The sequence below is a fragment of the Triticum urartu genome, chromosome 6, assembly GCF_003073215.2.
Source record: "Triticum urartu cultivar G1812 chromosome 6, Tu2.1, whole genome shotgun sequence".
Lineage (NCBI taxonomy): Eukaryota > Viridiplantae > Streptophyta > Magnoliopsida > Poales > Poaceae > Triticum > Triticum urartu.
This window is the reverse complement of record NC_053027.1, coordinates 14,470,628-14,497,386: the sequence shown is the minus strand read 5'-3', so window position 1 is coordinate 14,497,386 and position 26,759 is coordinate 14,470,628. Positions and strand designations below refer to the sequence as shown.

Sequence of the window (26,759 nt, the reverse complement as noted above, 5' to 3'; positions counted from 1 at the left end):
CGCAATGTCCCAGTCACCATCAGAATCATGGATTATGATGAAATCCGTAGATCGGGCATTTATTGATATGTCAGATCTGCCATCATAGACAAAACCTCGAGTCATAACGATGTAGCTCCAGTGGCGAGCCAGAAAAAATCGACCGAGGGGGCCGAGTGATGGTGAATCAGGTTGGGGAAGGCTAAACCATTGAAAGAGAGGCATTTAACAGCAAGTAATGACTAATTTTACACTGTTCACAAGCAAATTATCAATAGATCTTGGATGTTAGGGGGGTCGGGGCCCCTGCTGGCACCCTCCTATCTCCACCACTGTGGGGCGCACACCTACCATCATCGGAGCACGATAGATACCCACCTGGGACGATTTGTCGTAAGGGCTGGAGGCATTGGGGTCGCCTGCCGGGTGGAGCCGGACGACCAATTCTAGTGAACCCCTCCATGTAGCTAGGTCACACCGGTCAACGACCGGGATATGGACATCATCATATGAGGTTGGCCAGATCCACCTTTCAGATGCTTGAACAAGACACAACGTGAGTCACCTCCAGAACGACCACCACCCGCATGGTGTGACCCGAAGGCCATTGAGTGGATAGAGTTGCACATCAGCCAGCCGCTACCTCATCAAGTGTTGCCAGCTGAAGTAGAAAACTACGCCAACGGAACAAGAGGAGTACCAAGATCCACCCCACCAAGGGTAGAACTGCACTTGATGGTAACATCTGTCACAAGTTACAACCCTAAACGTGAGTGATGCATCCTCCACTCGCTGACTCGCGCCTATGATGCCTCTGTGATGGGGCACCGACACCACCCATTGGATCATGGTTAATCCATGGCGCCACTGGATGCGTTGGTAGTGGGCCCGCACGAGCGATCGGGCCCACCTGTGGCTGTCGCGAACCAAGTTGCCACCCCATGCGTTGAGATCTTCCTCGACAGGATAAGAACACCGCACGCCACCACGACTTCCTCACCTCCGGCCACCGTAGCCACACGCAATACGACCAACACCAGGAAGAGATCACCCACCACTATTTGGTCATGATGTCCAACGCCGCCACGGTGCAGGTCGAAGGTATGTGGAAGGACGAATCTCGGCGGGGTTGGTTGGTGGCGGCACTAGGGTTCACCCCTGGCGTCGCATAGGGAGCAACACGGGGATGCGGAGCTAGTTATCGCCTAGACTTGTCTCATACCGTGCAACATCTTATCATTTCAGATCACTAGCTAGTAGAGCTTCCACAAGCTATTTCAGACATTGCTTCTTCATTTGAAGTTTTAAACTTCAGTTCTCTCTTTCGATTAGGAAAGTTTCCTTTTCCACGATGGATCTACTCATCAGGATTAATGTATATCATTATTTGTTTGGTGCTTGGTTTTGTTTATGCAGTGCAGCTTTTGTTTAATGCTTAGTTAAAACCAGCGGCCTAAGTCTAACCAAGATATTCATATTAATGAGATATATATGGTTCGAGAGACTCATAGCATGTCTGTCCCTTTGAACTTATCGGGGTTGTCATACTATTCCTATAGTCTATATGATAATAACCTATATATGTATGTAATGTATGATTGTGATCGTTCGTTGTTAAGTGCATTACATGATTGATTATATGAAGCAAATTGACTCTCTACACAACTGGTTGCTACTATATTTGGCCAATCACAAGGCGGTGGTTGGTGTTGCTAAGTACGAAACCGTCCAAACAGTTGAAGATGTTGCTGCACAAGACATTGGATGGCTAGCCACCTACACATGTATGCAAAGAGTACGGTGAATGTCCTTGTGCAGGTTGCGTGACCGTTATCCAAGTATGATACTAATCTATAATCTACACAAAGCTTAAAAAGTACAAGCCACACACACAAAATAAGACCCAACATAAAACAGATTAGCTAGTGTAGAGGGCTAAATAATTGACCGGTTTTCATTAAACAAGTTTGGTAACCAGGTTGGTGACACTAGCTTAACGCTGTCTTTGTAAGGTGGGTTTTCATAATTGCACGCAGTGTCACCATAGATAAATAGGAGAGTAGACTGGCATTAGGGCTTGTTGAAAGGGTGGTTTGGCTTCTCCAGGGACAGAGGGATGTATTAATTCCCCAACGCATTATCCAAATATATGTTGTATTACTCCCAGATGTACAAATATACCGCCTCCGGTTTTATTTACTATGCATATTAGCTTTGACGTAACTCATACTTTATAAAGTTTGGCTAAGTTTATAAAATAATAGTATGAACATTTGTAATTAAAAATACATATGATGTGGAAATATAGTCGATCATGAATCTAATAGTATTGATTTGGCATTAAAGATGTTCTACAAATTGGTCAAAGTTTACAAAGTTGGACTTAACACGAAGTCAATATACAGAGTAAATAAAACAGAGGGGGTACAAGAAAATTAAGCTGGGTGTTAGGGCATCTCCAGCCGCGCCCCAGGAAGGCCTCCCCAGGCGATTTTTTTCGCGCCGGCGCCAAAAAAACGGCACAGTCGCGTCCCCAGGAGCCCGATTTTCGCCGGCCTGGGCCGAAAACAGCGCCGGCGGACCCAGGCCGAACCCGGCGCGCTGGGGGGCGCCCGGGGGCGCCGGGGCGAGCTGTTTTGGCGCGAAAAGCCGCGGGCCAGCCGCGGGCCAGCCGCGTCAGCGACACAGCGCCTCGTCTTCCCCCAACGGCCTCGGTTCCCGCGGGGAATCAATGGCAAGGCTGCCGCCGGTCAGCCTTGCCATTGATTCCACACGGGCGGCGCGTCTCGGGACGGCGCGCCGACGCCTCCCATCCCCCGCGCGCGTACACACGGCGCGGAGCGGCTATAAAAGCTGGCGGTTCTCGCCGGTGCCCACACCAGACTCGCCCCTCACCGCCGCCCAGCCCCTCTCTCCCCGTCTCCGTCTTCCTCCCCCGAGCGTCACCGGCAGCCCCTCTCTCTCCCTCTCTACCACCGCCGAGCCCGTCGCCATGGCAGAGCGCTTCCCCGAAGACGAGGCGGCGGCGAACGGCTTCGGCCGGCGTTCGCTCCGCGAACAGGAGTCCTGGCTCCTGTTCCAGGCGAACATCCCGGCGCCGCCGGACATGCGCGCCGGGCCGACGGGGTGGCGGCTCAGCGACGGGGGAGTGCCCGTTCCCCCGTTACCCGACGCCGTTGGCGAAGCCCACGTACTTCGCCGAGGAGGTCAAGGTCGCGCGCGCGTCCCTGACCGACGACGAGCGCTCCCTTCCCCAGTACGCCGGCGGCAATCACGCGGCTTGGGCGGCGTACTTCCAGCAGCAGCAGCGCCTGGCCTCCACCAACGACGCGCCGGTCGGCGCGTGAAGAACAGCGTGGGGCGCCACCTGTGGTGAGGCGTCCCAGGCCGCACGCTGGAGGGCGTGCTGACGCACCTCGACGGCGGCAACAACCCGCCGTTGACCTATCCTGCGACGGGGGCCGCCCCGTCGCAACACCGACGCGCATGGGCGCCAAGGAGGTTCGCCTCCTCCTCGTCTTCCTCCTCTCGCTCATCTTCCCATTCCTCCGGTTCTCCGGCGCTTCTCGGCGTCAAGGCCGAGCCCGCGGAGGAGACGCCAACCGGCCGGCGCAGTCGCAGCGTCGGCATCGTCATCAACGAGGGCGGCTGGCGCGCCCCCTCCTCGTCGGCTCCTCCGCGCTTCGTCAAGCCGAAGATGGAGCCGGGGCTGGCGCCGGTGAAGACGGAGCTGGGGCTGGCGCCGGTGGAGGCGGAGTTCGACGACGACGACGCGACCCTAGAATGGGCGCGGCAGGACTCCATTGCGATGGAGAAGGCGCACCGGGAGAAGGAGAAGGAGCGCCAGCGCGCCGCCCTGCGCCGCTTCGAGGAGCGCCGACGCGGCCGCGTTGAAGACGGGGTCGTCGTCTTATGCGACAGCGACGACGACGACGACGCACCGCCGCCAGTCCGCCATGGTGACGCCGGGCAGGGGTCCAGCAGGGGCACCCGCGTCAAGGAGGAGAAGGCCGACGACGACGATGGCGGCGACGGCGGCGACGACTTCAGCCCTTTTTTTTTAGATTAGGTTAATGTAATGAAATTGTGCGAATTTCACCGAAATTTGCCATGTTTGGCCGAAATTTAACTAGTTTTTATCATAACTTCGCCGAACGGTCTTTTTTTTTAAACGCGCCTGGGGGCGGCCCTGGGGGCCGACGGCTGGGGACCGACTCGCCCCGGGGCCATTTTTTGCGCCGGCTCACCCCCAGGCGGCGCTTTTAGACGCCCTCTGGGGGGCCAACGGCTGGAGATGCCCTTACACTGCAGGAGGCAGGAAAATCTACTCCTAGATGTACATATAGACAAGAGAGTTAAGCGAGTGTAATAAAGATGGTCTTGCCGCCGCACAACATGGTTCCAGATTTACTGAGATAAAAGCACTCATGTGGCAGCGTCACATAAACGTATGGTAAATCTTGTGAAGGTTGATATAGAGTGAAAAATAGGGTTCGTCAGGTGCTTGCAAACTTTGCAAGGTGTGAGGAGAGAACAGTTGCCTGGCTGCGATCAAGTTGAGATCAATGATGGGCATGATCCTCCAGGATTGTAATACCCTGTTATCTACATAATATATTCCTAGTGTAAATTTTAGGCAAATTGTGAGCTAATTGATGAGTTTCGTGGGATGAAGCGGGCTACCCGTAGGAACCGATGCGGAAGGAAGCAGTAGCTAGGTTTTTAACCGACTCAGCTAGTTTTTTTTTTGCGGGGTGACTCAGCTAGACATTCGCACAGTAAATTTCTTCTCTTTCTTTTTTGAGAAGATCGCATAGTAAATTGCTGTTGATGCCGCTTCGCCGAGCGTCAGGGAGGAGTCACCGCACGGTGGCCGTCCGGATACACGCGCGTTGCCCAGGAGCTGCTGAATGAGTTCGCCGGCTGCCTGCTGCAAGCCGTGGCCGAAATGACCGATGATTCAGTCAGCGGCATTGGCAGCGAGGCGAGCCTCCTGCTCTCGTCGAGCTGCTCAGCGAGGACGCTGTCGTTGGTGAGCTCCAACCGCCTGATGCTGCCCTCCGAAGAGCACTCAGCCGACGGCGGGAGGTGGATGGAGGCTCGGACCTCGGAGGGTGAGGAACGATCTACTGAAACTGCTGCTACAGGTGGTGAGCTCCTGAATTTCATCTCAACTTGAGACTGTTTCCAGAGTGAAAAGAATCTTCTGATAGCAGAGCCTGTTGGATGGATGCAGATTGTGCTCCCCTGTTTTGTACTACTGCATCATAACTGAAGAAAGACTACACCAGCTCACTGTATAAGACTGTGCAAAGTGTGAGGAACATTAGCCGCAGTAGATCATCTGTTGTCTTCATCTTTGTTGCAAACACCTCGACAACTCTGCACCGGCGTCACCACGTACAAACACCAGCATCGGCAGCAACCAGTGCGCTGTCCAATGCCCTGGCGCGCGCACCACTCCGTGCCGGACAGGTACGTCTTCCCGCCCGACAAGCGCCCCGCCCCGCTCTCCGACGACCACAGCCCAGACGTCGCCTTCCCCGTCATGGACCTACACGGCGGCGACCACTCCGTCTCTGACAGTCGCCATCACCAGGTCGCCGCCGAGATCGTCAGGGCCGGCAAGGAGTATGGCTTTTTCCAGGTGGTGAACCACGGCGTGGTGCGGGGGTTCCGGGAGGCGGCGGCGGGGTTCTTCGCGATGCCGGCAGAGGAGAAGCTCCCCTACTGCTCGTACCACATGAGCAAGCGCTTCCAGCTCGCCAGCAGCACCTCCTATGACCGCGGCGAGACCCGGTACTGGCGCGACTACATCAAGTTCCGCTGCTACCCGGCCTCCGACGAGAATGCGCGCCACTGGCCGTCCAAGCCGGCCAACTTCACGCCCAGCCTCGTCGATTCTGTTTATTTGCGTTCGGATCAGTTTATGGATCTTAGAACCTCCTGAGTTTGGAACTTTGTACCCCTAAATGTTCTGTCTCTTTAATAAATTCAAAAGAGACTACATCCTGTAAAACAATGAATGTTGATACTAATTTAATTTACCATCCCACAGTACAAAGTAATCAACTGATATTACCAAAATAAACCATATTTTAGATTTTTATAATCAACCCAAAATACATCAACTACTGCATTGTTGTGCCTAACAAAAACAGGTATGCGTGCATAGTATATAAATTTGATTTTGTGTTTCGAAGAAGAGTGTCCATTGCAATGCAATGTTAACCTGGGAACACAACTCACCTCAAGTGCAGCATATATCTGGGCACCTACTTCTTCAGTCAAGTGCAGTAAAAGACCGTTTGTAGAACCTGTTTAATCAGAGTTTAACATTAGAGACAACATTATGCTCTAGTATGGTTGTACAGGATCACCAATTAAAATTCAGATAAAAAGTAAGGTCCTAGAACTCAACAAATATGCATATATAAGTGGAGGAGCACTTTTGGTTGGAGTCTGTAGCACTTGCATTCTAAGTAGCCATCCATTCCATCAATCCGCCCGCCTCTTGTATGTAACTTAATTATTTTCTTTTCTCGAGCACTGTAAGCCTGATGATCTACATACATCATTCAAACATATGGAATTTCTGGTTTCAAGTTCTGAAATCTACATACTGTAGCTTCTACAAAATGGGAAACCATGGAACAAACAGTATCAAAATACCAGTCAAGTTCAGGATTCCTACCAAATTTCCAGCCAAAAGCTTCATCGCCACGATTCCTACTACTGCTCGCCTATATATCAGAACAGAACAACATTGATGATACACAAAACTTAATTTGCTGGTGAGGCCTGCCTGATGGTCACCGCAACGGTGAAACACAGGGATTTGGAAATTAAAAAAAAAAGCACCGGAGATGATCACACAAGTGGAATGCATTGTTAATCAAACGTAACTGGTACGTACATAGCTCCCAATTTAAATAATCCGAAGTTCAAAATAATTCATCTTTGCTTCTCGGGCAGAGGAAGAGATGGGGCAGGCTGCTTATGAGCAGGAAACAACCTCGATTTCGATTTGAAAATAGCCACTAAAAAAATATAGACGACAGTAGATAATATCATTAAAAAACTCGCAGCAGTGTGTGTATGATTTGATTTTGCAGTAGGCATTAGAAATATCTACAGCAGCCATTGTCCTAAAAGGATTCAGGCAGTATGCATCTTAGGCATTACTACATCTCAAAGAAAAGAAAAATCAATAGCAGTGACTAAATAGCTGTTACGCTCTACTAAGCAAGGAGGCTCGAATCTAAATAAAAGCAATCAGGTCACAGAGGCAAAATATAACCATGACAATATAAATTTTCCACGTGATATTGTCTCCTGTAGTTTGCAAACTCTTGGATGGAACTCTCTCCAATTCTGCAGCTATGGAGAGCTAACTGCAATGTGCGCAATTAACTAATGACAAGACGCAATGAGAATAAGAAAAGCAAGTGCAGAATTTCACTAACGAAATCAACCAATGACCAGTATCTGAAGATGGCCCATCACTGAACACTGATACTTCCCAAATCACTCTTAAAATCTGAACATGGGAAAAATGGAACTGACAACAAATAATTCGTTCAACCATGATTTGGAAAAATATAATTGGATGAGACCATTCAGCCATGTCAATGTCATCCAGGCCGGCATGGAGTTCGGCTTCTTACAGGTACAGGTACACACTTTGTTTTTGTTAGACTTCGCGCCGGCTCACCCACCGCTGAGGTGACCCAGATAAACGCGAACTACTACCCTCCATGCTTAGAACCCAACCGCCACGCTTGGATTCTTCCCACACTGCGACCACCACCTACTAACCATTCTCTCCCAATCCCAGGGTGATGTCGTGTGACGGAAGGTGGTAACTGGTCCCGCAATACCCGATACGTCTGTCATCAACTTTGGCACAGTTCTGCGCCGAAAGAAATGTGTAGCCAAAACACAAAACTGAATTTATATAAAACTGAATCATGCGGGCCTAGTGTATAATCATAAATTCAGTTCGTGTTTCTAGGAACAGTGGTCATTGCAATGTAAACCTGAGAAACACACCACTCACCTTAATCATATAGACATATTTGACCTGATACATCAATCGAAACACCCACTTCTTCAGTCAAAAATGAATGTTTAATAGTCAGAACTGAACATTAGAAAACTCAACCCATCTGCAGCCGTCCATCCTTCCAAAGGAAAATATGGTAATTCAGCGTCACCGTATTAGGCTTCAGTGCAGCAGCAAAATTAGATCAGACTAATAAGGTTCGTTTTTCTTTTACTTCGAGAGATAGTTAGCTGGAACTTCTGAGTAAAAATGAGTCTAATCCCAGTGAAAAAAAGTCAAGCTACCTTAACCATTAATCTTCTGCGCAAGGGGAAGCAATCAAGTGCCAGATCCAATAATCTTTTTGTCATAAGGAGGCCCGGCCAGGTAGCATAGGGCTGCTCAACGAATGGTCTTCACCACTTGTTCCTGGGCTGCATCATCCACCTTGGCTCAACTGCTTCTGGCAAGGAAAACATCAGTGCCAATGTGCCAGGTGATGATGCCTTAGAATGCCCCGAGCTTTGCTGCTTCTGCTGAGGGAGCATGCAATGGCTCATCAAAAATCGCAACATTCTTTCACAGTTTCCATTTTTTTTAATTTCATATAACATACCATGGTCGAAATTTGTAGTAGTCGTGACAGAAATAATAAGTGAACTGAATGAACTGAAGATACAATTTTAAGTTATTAACTGCAATCTTCGGTGCTACCTTCTTTCTTCCAAGGGATGGGGTTGATAACTAAAGCAGAACTAGCTGTAAGAAACAAGCTGAATACTGGATGTGAATCAGTATGGAGAAAGAACTGAATTTAAATGTTAGATACTACTGGATGTGGATACTCTTTTCTTTTGCAACATGTAGATACTTAAATCTTTGTAACTGGAAGTTATAAACTATACAAACATAAACAGCTGTGCCACAACACAATGCTGGTTTCTGAAAGGGCACACCTAATAGCACCAGGCAGAGGGACAGGTCTGTACCTAAACAAATGTGTAACCAGAACACAAAACTGAATTTATATACAACAGAATCATGGGGGGCTAGTATATACTCCCTCCGTCCCAAAATTCTTGTCTTAGATTTTTCTAATTACGGATGTATCTAGTTACGTTTTAGTGTTAGATACATCCGTATCTAGACAAATCTAAGACAAGAATTTTCGGACGGAGGGAGTAATAATAACTTACTTTTGTGTTCCAAGAAAAGTGGTCATTGCAATGTTAACCTAAATCACATATACAATTTTGACCTGACGCATCAATCGAAACACCCACTTCTTCAGACAAAAATTAATGTTTAATAGTCTGAACTGGTCATTATGAACCTCAAACCACTTGCAGCGTCCATCATTTCAAAGTCAGAAAAATATACTCATGCTTAATGTGGTAATTCAGAATCACCATATTATGCTTCAGTGGAACAGAAAATTTACATCAAACTAATTTGTTTTTCTTTTACTTGAGAGATAGTTAGCTGTAACTTCTGCATAAACATAATTCTAATCCATGTGAAAAAGACTCCCTCCGTCCCAAAATAAGTGTCTCAACTTTAGAGACACTTATTTGGGACGGAGGGAGTATCAAGCTATCTTAACCATTAATATCTTAACCATTAATTTTGCTCAAGTAAAACTCTTTTAAGAAAAGTTTATGAATCTTAACAGCAGGGTGATTTTTTCGTACTGATACCCATCTTATCTGAATATGTACTATACATCACCTAGGTATATATTCTGTGTTCGCTGAATATATACCATTTCTCATCTTGTCGGTCATCAGCTGCAGTTTGCAGCTTTTAGACAATACAAGTAGTTGCTGCAATTTTCTCTTCTTTTTCAGATCGAAATGGCTATGATCTTTCATGTGTTCAAACAGGAAAAATGTTTGTATATAATGGCATGGTAACAGCAGCGGGGATTGTTACCCCTGTTGTTCATTAAACACAGCCAGAACACATATACATCACAAATCACAACAATTTGCCACTCTTTAGGTTATAGAATGGGCAACCAGTAGAAGGTCTCGGTGTCTCTAAGTCTAACCTAAATATAAAACAATGTTAGTACTAATTGACATACAGTGGAACCTAAAAGACAAGGAAATGTAAATGAACATGCATGATAGATAAATTTTGGCATGAAAGCAGATCATACTGATACATTTCAGTGGAAAACAACACAACAATATTCTTCTGTTTTCTGGTTTCATGGGTGCTGGTTTCAACAAAAAATTAGTCCACCCACACATCCAGTTTCCATGATCTTCAATGCAAGTCGGAATCACATATATATCCATAAACTTCTCATTTACAGAGATCTCCTCTAAGGAATGACAACATCAACATATATGGGGGTTCAGGAAACAAATTATCAGTTTCATAGGGAGTTAGCATTTAGCAACAGACATACTACAGAAAACAGCCAACATCATGTAAGGCAAAGAACACTGAAACAGGAAGTAACAGCTTACACGCAGGGTGATAACTTTGTTGCGCCATACACTGTAACCAATTTCCATAGCCGCTTTTTGTTCATATGAATCTGAAAGAGGTAAATACACCCAAAATCATAGAACTTGCACTCGATGATCAGTTTGGTGTACAAACTTGTAAAATACGTATTTTTGGTCATTAAACTTGTACGAGCGTTCATATACGGTCACATTTCATGTACACGGACGTATCTATGGCCTATGTGGCATTCCAGTGTGGCCAGGGCCCACTGTCATCCGCTGTAGCATCTAGATCTGCAGAGAAGCCTTTGGCTTTTTTTATTTTCGTATTAAGCCCCTAAAAATAAAATGAGAAAACAAGCGATATGAGGTTTTGAAGCTGCAACGTGCCCTAGTAGTCTCACGTGGACAACCACCAGACTACTGATCATTCATGTCTATATAGCACGACTAATTTCTGTATCATATAAACATTGACTGAAAATAAATTTTACAAGAAATGTAACACGGAAAAAATGAGCACCGTGGCTCGACCATGTGACCTTGTGATCAAGTTTAACTAAGATTACCACCGACAACACAACACGTTCAGATGTAAGAAAACAATTTATATTCTTGTGTTTGTGACATTCAAAAAATATTTATGTGTTACAAAAAAAGGTATGCGACATTTTAAAAAGTTTCATAAACTTGTATTTGAAAAAATGTTAATCAACACAACATGTCCAGATTAACATTTTTTCAAATACAAGTTTTGAAACTTATGTGTATTGAAACATATACTCCATATGATACACATGTGTTTGCACACACACACACACACACACACACACATATATATTTAAATACTCCAGTATACATCTATGTTTGGAGTATTTTAAAAAACATATGCTTAATACTTTTTAAACGTATGATTAACATTTTTTTCAAATACAAGTTTTGAAACTTTTTTCAACTATGTTTTTAACATTTTTGGATGGTACGAAACATTTTTAAGCTACACAAACAGTTTTATACATTGTATAGGCATTTAAAAAAATGTCATGACCAGTTTTTTTGGAATGCACGAACATTTTTGAAATGCAACGTATCATTTTTAATTACACAAATGTGGTTTGCAATGTTTTAAACATTTTTTTAAATGTCACACACCTTTTTTGTAATACATAAACATTTATTAAATATCACAAACACAAGAATATTTTTTTCTTACATAGAACAAGAAGGAATAACAACATGAAAAATATTTATCCCATTTGGATATGTTGTGTTTTCGAAACCCGGTGGTAATCTTAGTTAACATTGACCACAAGGTCACATAGTCGAGCCATGGTGCTCCCTTTTTTGGGGTTACATTTCTTGTAAAATTGATTTTTCGTCCGTGTTTATATGATATAAAAATTATTTATGCTACCTAGACATGAACGATCATCGGTGTGGTGGTTGTTAACCCGAGCCTAGTAGGAGCACGTCCCTAGTTCGTAACCGGACCATCCCTTGTTTTTTCATTTTATTTTACGGGTTTTATACGTAAATAAAAAATCATTTTATTTTAGGGGCTCAATAAGTTAAAAAAAATAGGTGCATAATACGTAAATAAAGAAAAAGTCTGCAGATCTACCATGCGTCGCGGGCTTACGGTGGGCCCTGGCCATGCTGGCATGCCACATAGGCCATGGATACGTCTGCGTACATGGAATGTGACCGTATATGAACTTTTGTGCAAGTTTGATGACCAGAAACACGTATTTTACAAGTTTGTGCACCAAACTGACCGTCGCATGTAAGTTCTATGACTCTTGATGTATTTACCTCAATCTGAAATTAGCTGGCACTTCCCCTTTGCAAGCTGTTGCATAGTCTTCAGCGAGGTGTGGTGCAGCTTCCTTGTGAGGGGATATGAGTTTCTCCATAAATACCTTCTCAGTCATCTTGACCGCAGTAAAGAAGCTCAGGTCACCATCTAGCAGTCCATTTTCCTTGAGAAACTTTATAACATAGTACCGGGGTCTGAGTCGGCCCTCCATGCTATAAGAGAGCAATGTCGGTCGATGAGCAATGTACACGGGTTCCACCCCCACCTTAGAGACCAGGAACTTGGACCTGCGCTTCAGAGATTCCTTTGACTTCCCCAGCAGATTTGGATATTTGTGCACAGCAATGCTCACTTGGGCATCAGACCACCTGAAAGTATTCTTCAAGTAGTCCAATTTGGCGGCAACCTTCTCCTCACTGAGAAACGCGACAGCCTGCAGCCCTTGCCTGAACATACCAGAGCCGCGGCGCACACCTAGTCTTTCAGCACATGCCGCCATTGCCCGGATGCGCTCCGGGTTAATTGCCAGTATCCTCGGCTCCCGGATACACAGCTTGGCAATATCACAATCACCTAGGCCGCACTCCCTCAGGAAGGCAACATTGGGCTTGACCAACTTATCGAGGTCCGACGACAGAAGGTGGGATGAGCGCTTGAGCAGCCGGAGGAAGTTGTGGAAGGAGCCCAAGAGGGGCAGGTAGTAGTGCAGCTTGGGGACTATGGATCTACAGCGGAAGGAGGCGTGGGCGAGCGAGACGAGGCGGGCGATGTCGGAACGCGACAGGCCGAGGCCGGTGAGCCCATCGACCACCGGAGCCAGGGTTTTGTCCACTTTGGCGCATAGGATCTGCGGGTCCTTGGCGACAACCGGGGCGACGTCGGCGCCGGAGAGGCCGAGGCCGGCGAGGAAGGCGAGGACGGCGTCGGGGTTGGCGGGGGACTTGAGGTGGGAGAGCTTGGTGGAGGCCTTGAGGGCTTGAGGTCGGGTGAGGCCGCAGGTGTCGACGAGGTAGTCCTCGACGGCGAATCCACCGGGGTTCGGGGAAATGTGGGGCGCGGCGGCGGAGAGGAGACGGCGGAGTGGGAAGATGGCATAGGTGGGGGTGGAAGGTGAAGAGAGGAGACGGGAAACGAAGCACTCTCGGAGGCGGAGCATGGCGCAGCCGGCGGCGGCGAGAACAACGGCGCCGGCGGCGATGCAGAGAGAGAGAGATCTCCGATGGATTGCAATGGCAGCTCTGCCTCTGCTCTAATGGACTCTAATGGACTTTTTTTCTCAGTGTGCGTGGGCTCTAATGGACTTTTTTTCTCTGTGTGCGTGGGCTCTAATGGACCGGGTTTTTGATACACCTACCCAATAACAGATGTTCATTTTTCTCATCCATTTTTCTTCCCTTGTTTTAAGAAAAATCTATTTCCTTCCCTTTTCATGGTTATAGTTTTATTTACTTTCTCTACTATGTCTCCTCCACATTTTTTAATTATTCGTATTCGTATCATATATTTTGTTGCATATTTTGTTTTATTTTTATGTATTTCCATTTTTGAATTTTCACTATAAACAAATGTGTGGTACTACCTATTTCCTTTGACGCTGCTTATAAAAATGGAGACAAACTTGGCATCTAATGGAAATTCTGTTTTCAAAATTGTTATTTTCTTAATTTCAAAAAATATGTTTCATGGAATAGTTTAGTCATTTATATATAATATTTATAATCTGATGAAATAATCTTTACAACCATACTGATACACATTAAAAAAATTCATAGACAATGAATATATCTTAATAAATACAATTATCTTTTTTATTTTGCATTAATTCTAAAGATATAGAATACTTTTCACTAACAAATACTTTCTTCTTGGTATTAATTTTTTATTAATGTGAGAAAAAAGGGTTGTATGAATTTTTTTGTTGTCTGATGATATAATTATTAGAGTGTAGTGAAGATTGTACCGTTTGATATACATAAGGAAAATAATAGATAATGCCATAGACTATTGTTTTGACGGCTCCGAACGATGCGCTTGAGCCGTCGAATCATCAAAGTATCCAAAGACAAGCAGAGAGCCGACTAGCTAGAATGCTAGACATGGAGGACATTGTATGACAAAATACAAACTAGGTGTGACGGAACATCCAAAATCAGCTTACAGACCCGAAAATGAGGCCCCTTCTTCAGCAGTTCAGAGCAGCGCTCGCTGATGGTCAGGCATCACTGGGTCAGACCATCCATACAGCAAGTCTGAAGTCTAGTCAGAGCCAGCGGTTGGTAGTTTGACTTGAGCAGTTGCTGCAGGGTGATGACAAAGATCATGGCTTAGCTAACAATTGCAAGGAACAAGACAATAGTGTCAACTAACCTTAGTTTTTTTTAAATGACGACACTTATTTTGGATCAGAGGGAGTATTGTATGTTTCATTCCGTGGTGCTATGTTTCGTTCCGCATTTTTACATGTCTAAAAAAAGTTGCATACATGTTTTATTTGACATACATGTGAACTTTATTACTCCCTCTGATCCAAAAAAAATGTCGTGCCTCTAGCTGAGAATTGGACCAAAGTCATGACACTTTTTTTGGATCGGAGGGACATCTTCAGGGGCATAGTCATTCCTCCTCCAAATGTCTGGGGGATAGTACATGCACAAATAGCGATGACCCAATAGGCTCCCCCAAACCTAGCCCATATGTCTAGACTCCCACAAATATAACACATATGTCAGGGTGAAGATGGCCCCATCTCAAACCGAGCAAAATTCCCCTACCCTCTTCCTCCTCTCCTCCTTCTTTAGATAAAGGGAGTATATTAATATTACGAAAATACCAATTACATCCAGCCTCTGTACCAACAAGACCAAAGACATCAAGCATACACAGGGCCAAAAAAAGAAAATATAAAGAACAGAAGAAAAAAAAACTGCCCACGATGATCAGTCACTAGCAACAACAACACTCTAACCACCACCGAAGACAACACCCGGCATACAAAAAAGGTTCTCCGAAAGCAATGCCTCAACAAGGAAACAACAAACAATTGTTGTCGTTGCCCGATTGAAGATCTTGAGTTTTCACCCTGAAGAAAGTCCGAGTTCACCCAAAAATAATGCCTTCAACAAGGACATTGCCATGTACAACCAATGAAGGCCAGACCTTGGGTTTTCACCCTGGGAATCTCCTCCTTTGTTCCTTCCATTGTCCCCACCTGACAGCATCTGACAACCACCTCGAAGCACCGCCCCTAACACGGTCACCGTCCCCGACGCACTTGTCACATCGGTGTGTCCTACATTGGCCGTTGATGGATCCACCTCGCATGCCACATGTCCGACAAATTGGCCGGACATGTTTTGACTTTCTTTTTCACACATTTGCATGGCACGTAATGGACATTATGGATGAGTTTTTTTTACAATGAATTCTTTGAATAGTCGTCGGATGACGATGAAGACCATTATGATTTGATGGTGATGTTGAATATCCTCGAAGCGATAGACAAGGAAGAGGTACATGTTTTCAATTTAAGGGATTCATGATTTCCTTTGCAAAAAATTGAACTATGTCCTCCGAGCAATATTTATGTCTGAAAAATGTACTTCCAAATTTAAACTATGTATTTCTATTTTTAAACTATGTCTTTCGAATATTTTGATTAGCATATTGAAAAAAATCTTTGTGACCTTTAAACTTTTTTCCTTGTTGCAGAAAATATATGTGACATCATTAATAATGTTAAACATATATCAAATAAATGTTTCGAATGTATATGCAAAATGTTGATAGCATACAAAAAAATGTTTGTGACATTTAAAAAAAGCACACGTTTCAAAAATATCTATATGACATTATACAAAAAATGTAAAAATGCATTTGGAAAATGTTAAATGTATATTAAATAAATGTTTCAAATGCATATGAAGTATATACAAAGTTTATGAAAAAAGTAGACATCAAACATGTATTTGAAAGAACTATTAATAATTGTATCTAAAAATGCTAGTCATGTACTCCCTCTGTAAACTAATGTAAGAGTGTTTAGAATACTAAAATAGTGATCTAAACACTCGTATTATTTTACAGAGGGAGCATTGAAAAATGCTAAACATTTATAAAAAAATGTTTTTGATCTATACAGAAATGTAGACACCAAAACATTTATTTAAAAAATGTTAATTGTGTATTTAAAAAAATAACATGTAGAAAAAATTCACATGTACATGGAAAATGTACATAGAAAACCGAGGAAAATGATAGAAACAAAAATAGACAATTAAAAAGGTTCTAAAACCGATGGAAACCATAAAGAAAAACATATACAAATAAATGAAAAGAAAGGAAAGAAACTCAAAAAAAGGGTGAAAAAAGAAGGATAAATGAAGAAAACCAAAGAGCTCCAAAGTAAACTAATACTCCCCCAAACCGAGATCAAGATGGCGATGAGTACCTGCAGCAGCTTATCAGCAGGTAACATTCTCGATTTCAATTTGAAACTACACGCTCAAAAGATAAAAACAACAGCTGGTATCCTAAAAGTTCAGAGCAGTTCATCTATCCATTTGGGGTTAGGCAACCGACAGCAACCGATTCTCCTTCGGGCAAGGGAAACACCAGTGCCAGTGTGCCAGATGATGATGCCTAGGATGCCACAAGCTGCGCTGCTCCTACTGATGGAGCATGCAATCACTCATTAAATTTCCCTTGCAACATTCTTTCATAATTTTCCATTTTAATTTCATATAACACATGATGGTCGAAATTCATAGTTTTAGTCTTGAAAAAATATAACTTAAAATAGAATGAACTGAAGATACAATATTAAGTTATTAACTGCAATAGAATGTAACTAAAGCAGAACTAACTGTAAGAAATAAGCTGAGTACCGGATGTGGAGTCTTTTCTTTTGCAACTGTGGGCACTTCAATCTTTGTAGCTGGAAGTTAGAAGCTATGTAAACATAGACAGTTGTGGCACAACATAACCTCATAGCAACCAAAGAGATGGACAGGTCTGCACCAAACTCTTTTAGTATTCAGCAAGACTACACCAAAACAGGAACAACCAGCTTACTACACAGAGTGAAAAATTTCTTGCGCCATACGCCGTTACCAATTTCCTTAGCCCACTTTTGGTTCAAGTAAATCTGAAATTAGTTGGCACCTCCCCTTTGCAAGTTGTTGCATAGTCTTCAGCGAGGTGCGGTGCAGCTTCCTTGTGAGGGCATATGAACTTCTCCACAAATACCTTCTCACTCAGCATGACTATGCTATAGTAGTCCCGGTACTGATCTAACAATCCATTTGCCTTAAGGAACTTGATAACATAGTACCTGGGTCTGTTTCGGCCCTCCATGCTATAAGAGAGCAACGCAGGACGATAAGCAATGTACGCTGGTTCCAGCCCCACCTCAGAGAAGAACTCGGACCTGTGCTTCAGAGATTCCTTTGACTTCCTCAGCACACCCGGATACTTGCGCACAGCCATGCTCACTTCGGCATCAGACCACCTGAACGTGGTCTTCAAGTACTCCATTTTGGCGGCAATCTTCTCCTCGCTTTGGAATGTGACAGCGCATAGCGCTTGTCTGAACATCCCAGAGCCACGGGGCACGCCTATACCTTCCACGCATGCCACCATCGCCCGGACGCGCTCCGGGTTGGTGCTGAGCATCCTCGGCGCATGGATACACAGTTTGGCAATATCACAATCACCTAGCCCGCACTCCCTCAGGAACACAACATTGGTCTTGACCACCTTGTTGACGTCCCATGACAGAAGGCGGGGTGAGCGCTTGAGCAGCCGGAGGAAGTTGTGGAAGGAGCCGAAGAGGGGCAGGTAGTAGTGCAGCTTGGAGACGATGTTTCTGGAGCGGAAGCAGTCGGGGGTGAGGGAGACGAGGCAGGCGATGTCAGGACTCGAGAGACCTAGGCCAGTGAGCCCGACGACCTTAGGGGCCAAGGTTTTGTCCACCTTGGTGCGGAGGAACAGCGGATCTTTGGCGACGACGGCGGCGGCGTCGGCGCCGGAGATGCCGAGGCCGGCGAGGAAGGCGAGGACGGCGTGGGGCTTGGTGGGGGATTTGAGGTGGGAGAGCTTGGTGGAGGCCTTGAGGGCTTGGGGTCGGGTGAGGCCGCAGGTGGCGACGAGGTACTCCTCCACGGCGAATCCGGGGGAAATGGGGGCTGCGGCTGCGGAGAGGAGGTGGCGGAGTGGGAAGATGGCAGAGCTGGAGGTGGAGGGTGAAGAGAGTAGACGGGAAACGACGCACTCGCGGAGGCGGAGCATGGCGCAGCCGGCGACGGGGACGGCGGCGACAAGAGCAACGGCGCCGGCGGCGATGCAGAGATAGATCTCCGATAGATTGCAATGGCAGCTCTCCCTCTGCGCGTCGTGGTTAATCAGAATGGGCTCAACTTCTTTTTCTCTGTCTCCGTGGGCTCCATTTTTGTCATCCATTTTCTTCCCTTGTCCAAAACAAAATACATTTCCTTCTCTTTTCATGGTTTTATTTTTATTTACTTTTCCTACTATGTCTCCTCCACATTTTATTTAATTATTTTCTGTCATCTATTTTGTTTATTTATCGGTTTCCATTTTGGATTTTTCACTACAAACAAATGTGCAGTACTTTTCTTTTTTCCTTTGACGCTGCTTATAAAAATGGAGAAAAACTTTGCATCTAATAGAAAATTTGTGTCACAATTAATTTTTTATTAATTTCAAAAAAATTGTGTTTTATGGAATAGTTTGCTCATTTTTATATAGTATTCTTATTCTAATGAAATGCTTTCCACAACCATAGCGAGGATATACATAAAAAAATACCATAGACAACGAATATATCTTAAGAAAGACTATCATCTTTTTTCTTTTGCATTAATTTAAAGATGGAGAATATTTTTCACCAATAGATACTTTCTTCTTGGTATTAGCTTTTATTAGTGTGAAAAAATAATAGGTTTGTGTTAATTTCCTGTTTGATGTCGGGATGGACCGAGAATTGCTTTTTCAATTTCTTTAATTGTTTTCTTGGTTATCCTTCTCCAGATTTTCCTAGTTTTTCCTTTTGTTTTCCTTTTTTGATCCTTCACAAAAAAATATGTTCTCCTCCATTTCTAGATTATTTTTGCTTTATGTTCATTAAATTTGAATTTTTACCTAAAAACGCACAATAATATTTTTTTTGTGATTCGCCCGAAAATTTGTATTCATTAAATTTGTTGCGGTGTCGATTGCAGCTGTTGGAGGAGATCTGGGCGAGACGTGTTGCTCGTTTCGCTGACGGCCTTCCGCTGGATTCGCCTGAACTGGAGGAGGAGCCAGAGTCGGAGGAGGAAGAGGAGGGGAAGGCGGAGGAGGAATAGGAGGGGGAGGAGGCGGAGGTGGAGAAGGAAGAGAAGGAGTCGGGAAAGGACAACGTTGCCATGCAGGAGGAGGAGGAGGGCCAGAGGATGCGGCGACGGCTGCAGATCCGACGCTTGCGGGCACGACATGGCCAACGCCATGGCGCAATTCGAGGAGGCCCAAACGGACGAGCTGGTGGAGCACAGGGTGGAGGCGAACCGCCGCATTCTCCACCAGCGGAAGGCGGAGATCGACAAACTCTTCACCCAGTTCAACGAAGAGGATGAGGACGAGTCGACCGTGCGCCCAGCCGCCAATAACCATGAGGCCGACAGCTCCGGCACCAACATCATCAACATCTCTGACGACGAGAACGCGTGGTTTAGTTTACGTAGATCATGTCGTTGCATGGATTTGTATGAAAATGGCAATCTGATATGCCTACCATGGTAGTTTGTGATGAAATTTGGGGTGTACCAGGTCACCTTCTGCGGAAGCGCCTGGCAACTGGTTTTAGGTATGCATGGTTGTAGATGCTCTCAGCCCATGTCTTCCTCCCCCCCTGGTGACGCTCACCCGCTTGCCTTCCATGCCTCTCTCGGGTCGCAACATCTGCCAGCATCTGACAACCAAAGCACAAGATAACCAACACAAGGAAGCACTTACAAAGAATCCGTAAACAAGATGACAAGCAGAAAACAGAACATAAAACAAAGGCAAAATGTAACCATGACAAGTTTTCCACATGATATTATTTACAACAATTTGCAAAACTATTGGATCAAACTATCTGCAATTCTGCAGCTATGCAGAGCTAACTGCAAGGCGTGAAATTAACTAATGACATGAATCATGAAGCAATGAGAGAAAGAGAAGCAAGTGCAGAATTTCACTAATGAAATCAACCAATGACCATTCTTAAAATATGAACATGGGAAAAAATGGAACTGGCAACACATAATTCGTTCAACCATGATTTAGATAAAGAATATAATTAGATGAGACCATTCAGCCATGCCATCCAGGCCGGCAAGGAGTACAGGCACACACTTTGTTTTGTCAGACACCGCTCCGACGTTCCCACCGCTGAGGCGGACGATAGACATGTGCTGATGACACCAGACCATAGGTCTCCTGTTGTGTGAGCAGTATATAAAAAGAAATGAATTTATATGTCAGACCTGGATGTGGATGCTAATTGAAATCATTGTACATGCAACTTAGAAACTCTGTAAACATAAACTGCTGTGACACAGCACAATGCTGGTTTCTGAAAGGGCTCACCTCACAGCAACCAGATAGAATGTACAGGTCTGCAACGAAAGCACAAAGATTTCAACTCATGGACCCCTTGTTTTCTCCAAAGACTACTTGCTGTTTACATAACTTAGTGTCTACTATTTATCGGATAGCAGTATCATATAGCAAAACAATATGCTAAGTTTTAAATCGTATCTTTGGATTTCGATAATCACCCCAATAGACTGTACCCTGAGTAACTGTGATGAGGGAACGCACTGCATAGAGATGCAGATCGCAGCAGAGAAACAAAAAAAATAATTGCAGAGTGTTACACAGAAAGAGAAGGCAGTCGCATCTGGAATAATAGATAATACAATGTATAAGGCAGATCTCTGTGTGATATAGGCCATAAATATAAGAATACCAGTAAAGTGTTCTTTTGAGTCTAGAATCGAAAATATGAAGGAGAACCTGGGTACCAGCGCACCCTATATGCAAAAAAAAATTAATAATTCAAAAAAAGTTCAAAAAATTCCAAATCTTTTTTGGTATTAAACATGATCAAGTATTGTAGTCGTATAAAAAAGATTCGTCAGAGAATGACTTTCATTGCATCCTGGGTCGAAGATTCGGCAAAAAACGCTATATACAAGTACTATACACGCTATATATATTGTCGTCATAAACTTGTCTTTTTTGCCGCGAAGTCAATATGAATCATTTCTTGTCCAAATCTTTTATACGAGTACAATACCTGATCATGTTTGATTCCAAAAAAGATTTGGAATTTTTTGAACTTTTTTTGAATTACTAATTTCTTTTTCCGCATATAGGGTGCGCGGGCACCCGAGAGCCAAAAGTGCGCTTCCGTGAAACAGGGCCTTACAGACGAGAGTTGATCCCTGGCACTATTTGATAACATAAAGTCGGTAATGAAAACACTACTTGGAGGTGCAGGGCATAAGAAACATGATGTCACGCTGAGACTGTGCTTATACCTGGAAAATTGTCCAGCAGGTGTGTGCAGAGGCATGGATTCGACAGCTCCACCAGCTGAATCTTAATCAGACCGCAAAGAGTATTGATCTGGCGAGACCTTACATAATATCGCTAAGCATATTAGTGGAAAAAAAAGACTGAGCTATTACCTGTTTTTTCTTTCATCTTCCATTCAATGTGGTAACTCTCATACTGGGTTACTAACTTCCTCTGTTTCAGAATGCAAACTTAGTACCTGATAGTGTGTTTATAAGCAAGAGGTGATAGTGTGTTACTAACTTCCTCTGTATCAGAATTATAGTTACTTGGTTTACAAACTTACTACAAAAGAACCAGTTTGGTCAACTTAATTATTCTTAGGCATGTGGAATTGAAGTATACCATTCAAGGCAAGCATAAGAAAATAGCTGCGTTCTCTGAATACAACCGCCCAGTCGCAGGATGGAAGAATCATGTTTTTCCTATAGTACACAACCAAAGTATTTGTTCTTGTGTGGCAGTACATCATTTGCATCAATGAGAAGTAGATTCATATATATCAGAGGGACATTACACTGAGTGGAGAACTGGCATTACTCCCACTTCAGTAAAATGCATTATGATCTACTTCAGTGGCAGCACCATGAGGACCAAGGATGTAAATTAATGGATAAATTGGACATAGATACATAAACTTCAGTAAATATAGATAAGAATATTTTATATAACTACCTGGCTGTCGAGCATGCCCATGTTGAGAAGCTTAGTGACATTTTCTTTTATTCCACATTAACATGTCAACTGATCTCAGAATGCAGTCTTCCCCTGATACATTAACATGCTTGACCAGACAGAACTGGCCCCACAAACCATATATGCTGAACAAGCAGAAGGAATATAAGATATGTGTAAATAGAGTAAGGAATGCTCTCTATCTGCATCAAGTGACCTTCCATGCATAAACATTCCTGATTTGCTATACCTCTTTTTCTTCCTGTGAGGAGTCTTGAAAAATTGGCACTTGTGGTTGCAACGGTTAAATAGTCTGGAGATACTCCTCAGAAATAGACCAGGTGCAGGTGAATAAGTTCTGTCAATATGTCCAGCAGAAACTTTACATCAGACTAATTAGGTTCATTTTTCTTTTATTTCAGAGATAGTTAGCCAGAATTTCTGAGTAAAACATAAGTCTAATCCCAGTGAAAAATAACAAGCTATCTTAACCTCCAATTTTGATCAAGTAAACCCCGTTTACGGAAAGTTTATCAACCTGAACAGTAGAGTGGCCTTTCCCTAGTGGCGATATGCTTAGATATATCCCTCCTATTTGAACAAAATATCCAACGCATTCGTCTCCACGTAAATATAAAGCAATGATCAACACAAGCATGTACAGCTTGCCTAAGTGTTTCGTTTTTCCCCCTCTTGCGTCCCTTAAGTTCTTCTCTGTTTTGATCATGAAGTTCAGGAAAAGCAGGTTAACTAAACTCATTCCAAGTCACTGAGCAGAACAAAATAGCAACAGCAGCCCAGATCTGCTGACGCTCTGCAGAAGCAACAGAACAGAGGCGCACTACAACCGATGGCTGATGTGCACTTCATCACCCAGGGCCAGGTATAATCTTTAGTAATTCATGAATTGATATTTTGTATTTACTGAATATATACTATTTCTCATTTATCTTCTTTTTCAGATCGATATGGTTGAGATCTTTCATGTGTTTCAACAGGAAAAATATTTGTATATAGTGCCATGGTAACAGTACCATGGTTAGTTATCCCTGCTATTAAACACAATCAGAACAGATACATACATCACTAAACACGAAGGATTACAAGTGCCCAGGGCACTGACTCGTGGACATGTAGCGACACTAATTTGGTTGCAAGACAAGTACTAGTCGAGCAACTCTGAAATCTTAGTCCTTGCTAAACAAAACAATTCGCAACTTTTTATGTTAGGATGGACAACAGATTGAAGGTCTCGGTGTCGTTTCAAGGCAGAAAACTGGGATGAATTTTGTTGCAAACTATATTCTTAAATCTATGATTTCACTGAATTGTAGACAGATGTGAAGAAAAAACGTTTGCCCTCGGTGCAAGCAGTAGGTTGTAGTGGGAAAATCTCATAGCCTTTTCTTCTTCATATGTCCACAAGAACAAGTGTTAGTTCAAACTTCATTGGACTTGCTTGTTATACATGGCACCTCAATTGGTTTATTCTGACGATTAATGAGGGATGCAAATGATAAGACTGATTCATATGTAGAAATTTGAAATTTCCAAACTAAAGAAAAGGTCAACTATGGTATTTAGGAATGAATAAGGAGGAAGAAAACAAAAGATTAAAAAAGAACCGACATCAATTAGAAATATATATCTAAGCATAATGTAAATACTAACATTGAACTACAAACTTTAGTACTAACTGTCATAATATTTGTAAGAATAATCCAAATACTGAACATTGAACCGCAAACTTAGTACTAACTAAAATATGATGCAACTGAAAATACAATGAAATCAAAAGGGAACATGATAGATAAAAATTGCCATAAAAGCAGACCAGACTGATATTTTGAAGGATCTTCTCTAAGGAATGACAACAACAGCCTATCAGGGTTCAGAAATCAATTTATTACTAGTTACATCAAGAGTTAGCAATGAGCAAACTGGCAAGTAGCAAACACACTAGAAAAGATAGTCAACATCCAGTTAGGCCTAAACACCAAGGCAGGAGTTACCAACTTACTACACAGAGTGAAAACTTTCTTGCGCCATACACAGGTTACGGATTTTCATAGCCTGTTCCTGGTCCATCTAAATATGAAATCAGTTGGCGCTTCCCCTTTGCAAGCTGTTGCATAGTCTTCAGCGAGGTGTGGTGCAGCTTCCTTGTGAGGGGATATGAGTTTCTCCACAAATACCTTCTCAGTGATCTTGACCGCAGTAAAGAAGCTCGGGTCACGATGTAGCAGTCCATTTTCCTTGAGAAACTTTATAACATAGTACCGGGGTCTGAGCCGGCCCTCCAAGCTAAGACTGAGAACTACCGGTTGATGAGCAATGGACACGGGTTCCAGTCCCACCTCAGAGACCAGGAACTCAGACCTGAGCTTCAGAGATTCCTTTGACTTCCTCAACACACTCGGATACTTGCGCACAGCAACACAAGCTTCGGCATCAGACCACCTGAACGTATTCTTCAAGTAGTCCACTTTGGCGGCAATCTTCTCCTCGCTGAGAAACGCGACAGCCTGAAGCGCTTGCCTGAGCATCCCAGAGCCACAGGGCACACCTAATTTTTCAGCACATGTGACCATCGCCCCGACGTGCTCTGGATTAGTGGTGAGCAACCTCGGCATACGGATACACAGCTTGGCAATATCACAATCACCTAGCCCGCACTCCCTCAGGAACACAACATTGGGCTTGACGACCTTGTCGAGGTCCGCCCACAGAAGGTGGGATCCTCCCCGCTTGAGCAGCCGGAGTAAGTTGTCGAATGAGCCGAAGAGGGGCAGGTAGTACTGCAGCCTGGAGACTATGGCTCTACGGCGGAAGCCGCCGGGGGTGAGCAAGATGAGGCTGGCGATGTCGGAACGCGGCAGGCCGAGGCCGGTGAGCCCATCGACCACCGGAGCCAGGGTTTTTTCCACTTTGGCGCATAGGAGCCGCGGGTCCTTGGCGACAACCGGGGCGATGTCGGCGCCGGAGAGGCCGACGCCGGCGAGGAAGGCGAGGACGGCGTCGGGGTTGGCGGGGGACTTGAGGTGGGAGAGCTTGGTGGAGGCCTTGAGGGCTTGAGGTCGGGTGAGGCCGCAGGTGTCGACGAGGTAGTCCTCGACGGCGAATCCACCGGGGTTCGGAGAAATGGGGCCGGCGGCTGCCGATGCGGAGAGGAGCCGGTGGAGAGGGGAGATGGCCGGTCCAGAGGTGGAGGAGAAAGAGAGGAGATGGGCAACGATGCGCCCTCGGAGGCGGAGCATGGCGGCGGCGGCGGCGATGGCGGCGGTGGTCTAGTTGTGTGTGGGGAAGGAAAGAAATGGGGGCCGGTGAGAGAATGAGCTGCCATTCTCTGTTCTTGTCGTCGTTCGGTTCGGCAGTGGGCTCTAATTGGACCCATTTTTCATCCTATAGGCCTACCTCTAAGAATTTTAATGAATCTAAAAAAACCCTACCTCTATGAGTTGACTAACAATCATCCTTATGAACACGCGCACACAACCCTACCTCTATGAGTAGACTAAAACGGCCAATATTGATATTATGAAGTCGTCATAGGCGCCTCGTAGTTGGAAGGCACAAGGCTAAAATAAATCCAGAAAATATGTGAGCACTCATGTCAAGTCAAAGACTTGAACCCGGTTAGGCTGACAAAAGAGCCTAACTATCTAAACTAGGCTTAGTTCACCAAAGACTCGTTTTTGAGATGTCAGACATTGGTCCGACAATGGGTGCACCGCAATGCATGCTTTAACATGATGTAAATTATTCAAATAACAGTGTATTTAATAAAGATGTGTTTCATGAATTCTAGCACAGAACATCGAACATGATCGCGTGTGATGTGTAAGAAAAAATGTATGAGTCAAAATGCTTACTATAATGATGAACAAACGACAGAATTACCTGAAAATTATGTCTGGAATCTCCAAATTCCAAAATACATGAAAAATATATGAGTCAAATTTCCTAGTTCTCTTATATTACCTCGGTTCTTTTAATTCTTTTCTTGGTTATTCCTGTTTATGTTTTCCTATTTATTGTATTTTATTTTCACTCTTACTTTCTTGATTCACCTTTTTTTAACATGTTTTCTTGCATTTTTTTCCTATTTCGTACACTTACTTTATTTTTATAATTTTTAATAAGTACAATATTTTCTTCTTTTTTT

General features: G+C 44.2%; 3 protein-coding genes across 4 annotated transcripts; all 3 read right to left on the bottom strand.

The window, feature by feature from the left end:
• Positions 1-10,293: 10,293 nt before the first annotated feature.
• LOC125517571 lies at positions 10,294-13,537 on the bottom strand. The gene is made up of 2 exons (XM_048682775.1): positions 12,295-13,537; positions 10,294-10,571 (listed from the first exon to the last, which is right to left on the bottom strand). The coding sequence occupies exons 1-2, from the start codon at positions 13,452-13,454 to the stop codon at positions 10,562-10,564; spliced, it is 1,170 nt and encodes a 389-aa protein (XP_048538732.1). The 5' UTR covers positions 13,455-13,537; the 3' UTR covers positions 10,294-10,561.
• A 1,208-nt stretch (positions 13,538-14,745) lies between these two features.
• LOC125517569 lies at positions 14,746-24,285 on the bottom strand. Of its 2 annotated transcripts, XM_048682773.1 has the most exons (4): positions 21,883-24,285; positions 20,693-20,776; positions 20,088-20,264; positions 14,746-20,003 (listed from the first exon to the last, which is right to left on the bottom strand). In XM_048682773.1, exon 4 carries the CDS (start codon positions 18,797-18,799, stop codon positions 17,432-17,434), a length of 1,368 nt encoding a protein of 455 aa, XP_048538730.1. In that variant the 5' UTR covers positions 18,800-20,003; positions 20,088-20,264; positions 20,693-20,776; positions 21,883-24,285; the 3' UTR covers positions 14,746-17,431. The 2 variants fall into 2 exon arrangements, with proteins under 2 accessions (XP_048538730.1, XP_048538729.1); XM_048682772.1 differs by having other exon boundaries at positions 20,088-22,740; positions 22,845-24,285.
• Positions 24,286-24,417: 132 nt separating this feature from the next.
• On the bottom strand, positions 24,418-25,947 carry LOC125517570. The gene has a single exon (XM_048682774.1). The coding sequence runs from the start codon at positions 25,849-25,851 to the stop codon at positions 24,661-24,663; it is 1,191 nt and encodes a 396-aa protein (XP_048538731.1). The 5' UTR covers positions 25,852-25,947; the 3' UTR covers positions 24,418-24,660.
• Between the last annotated feature and the right edge of the window lie 812 nt (positions 25,948-26,759).

What these genes read in the sequence shown, in the direction of transcription:
- LOC125517569 (XM_048682773.1), bottom strand. Translation starts at nt 18,799, where the DNA reads ATGAAAAGAGAAGGAAATGTATTTTGTTTTGGACAAGGGAAGAAAATG.
- LOC125517570 (XM_048682774.1), bottom strand. Translation starts at nt 25,851, where the DNA reads ATGCTCCGCCTCCGAGGGCGCATCGTTGCCCATCTCCTCTCTTTCTCC.
- LOC125517571 (XM_048682775.1), bottom strand. Translation starts at nt 13,454, where the DNA reads ATGCTCCGCCTCCGAGAGTGCTTCGTTTCCCGTCTCCTCTCTTCACCT.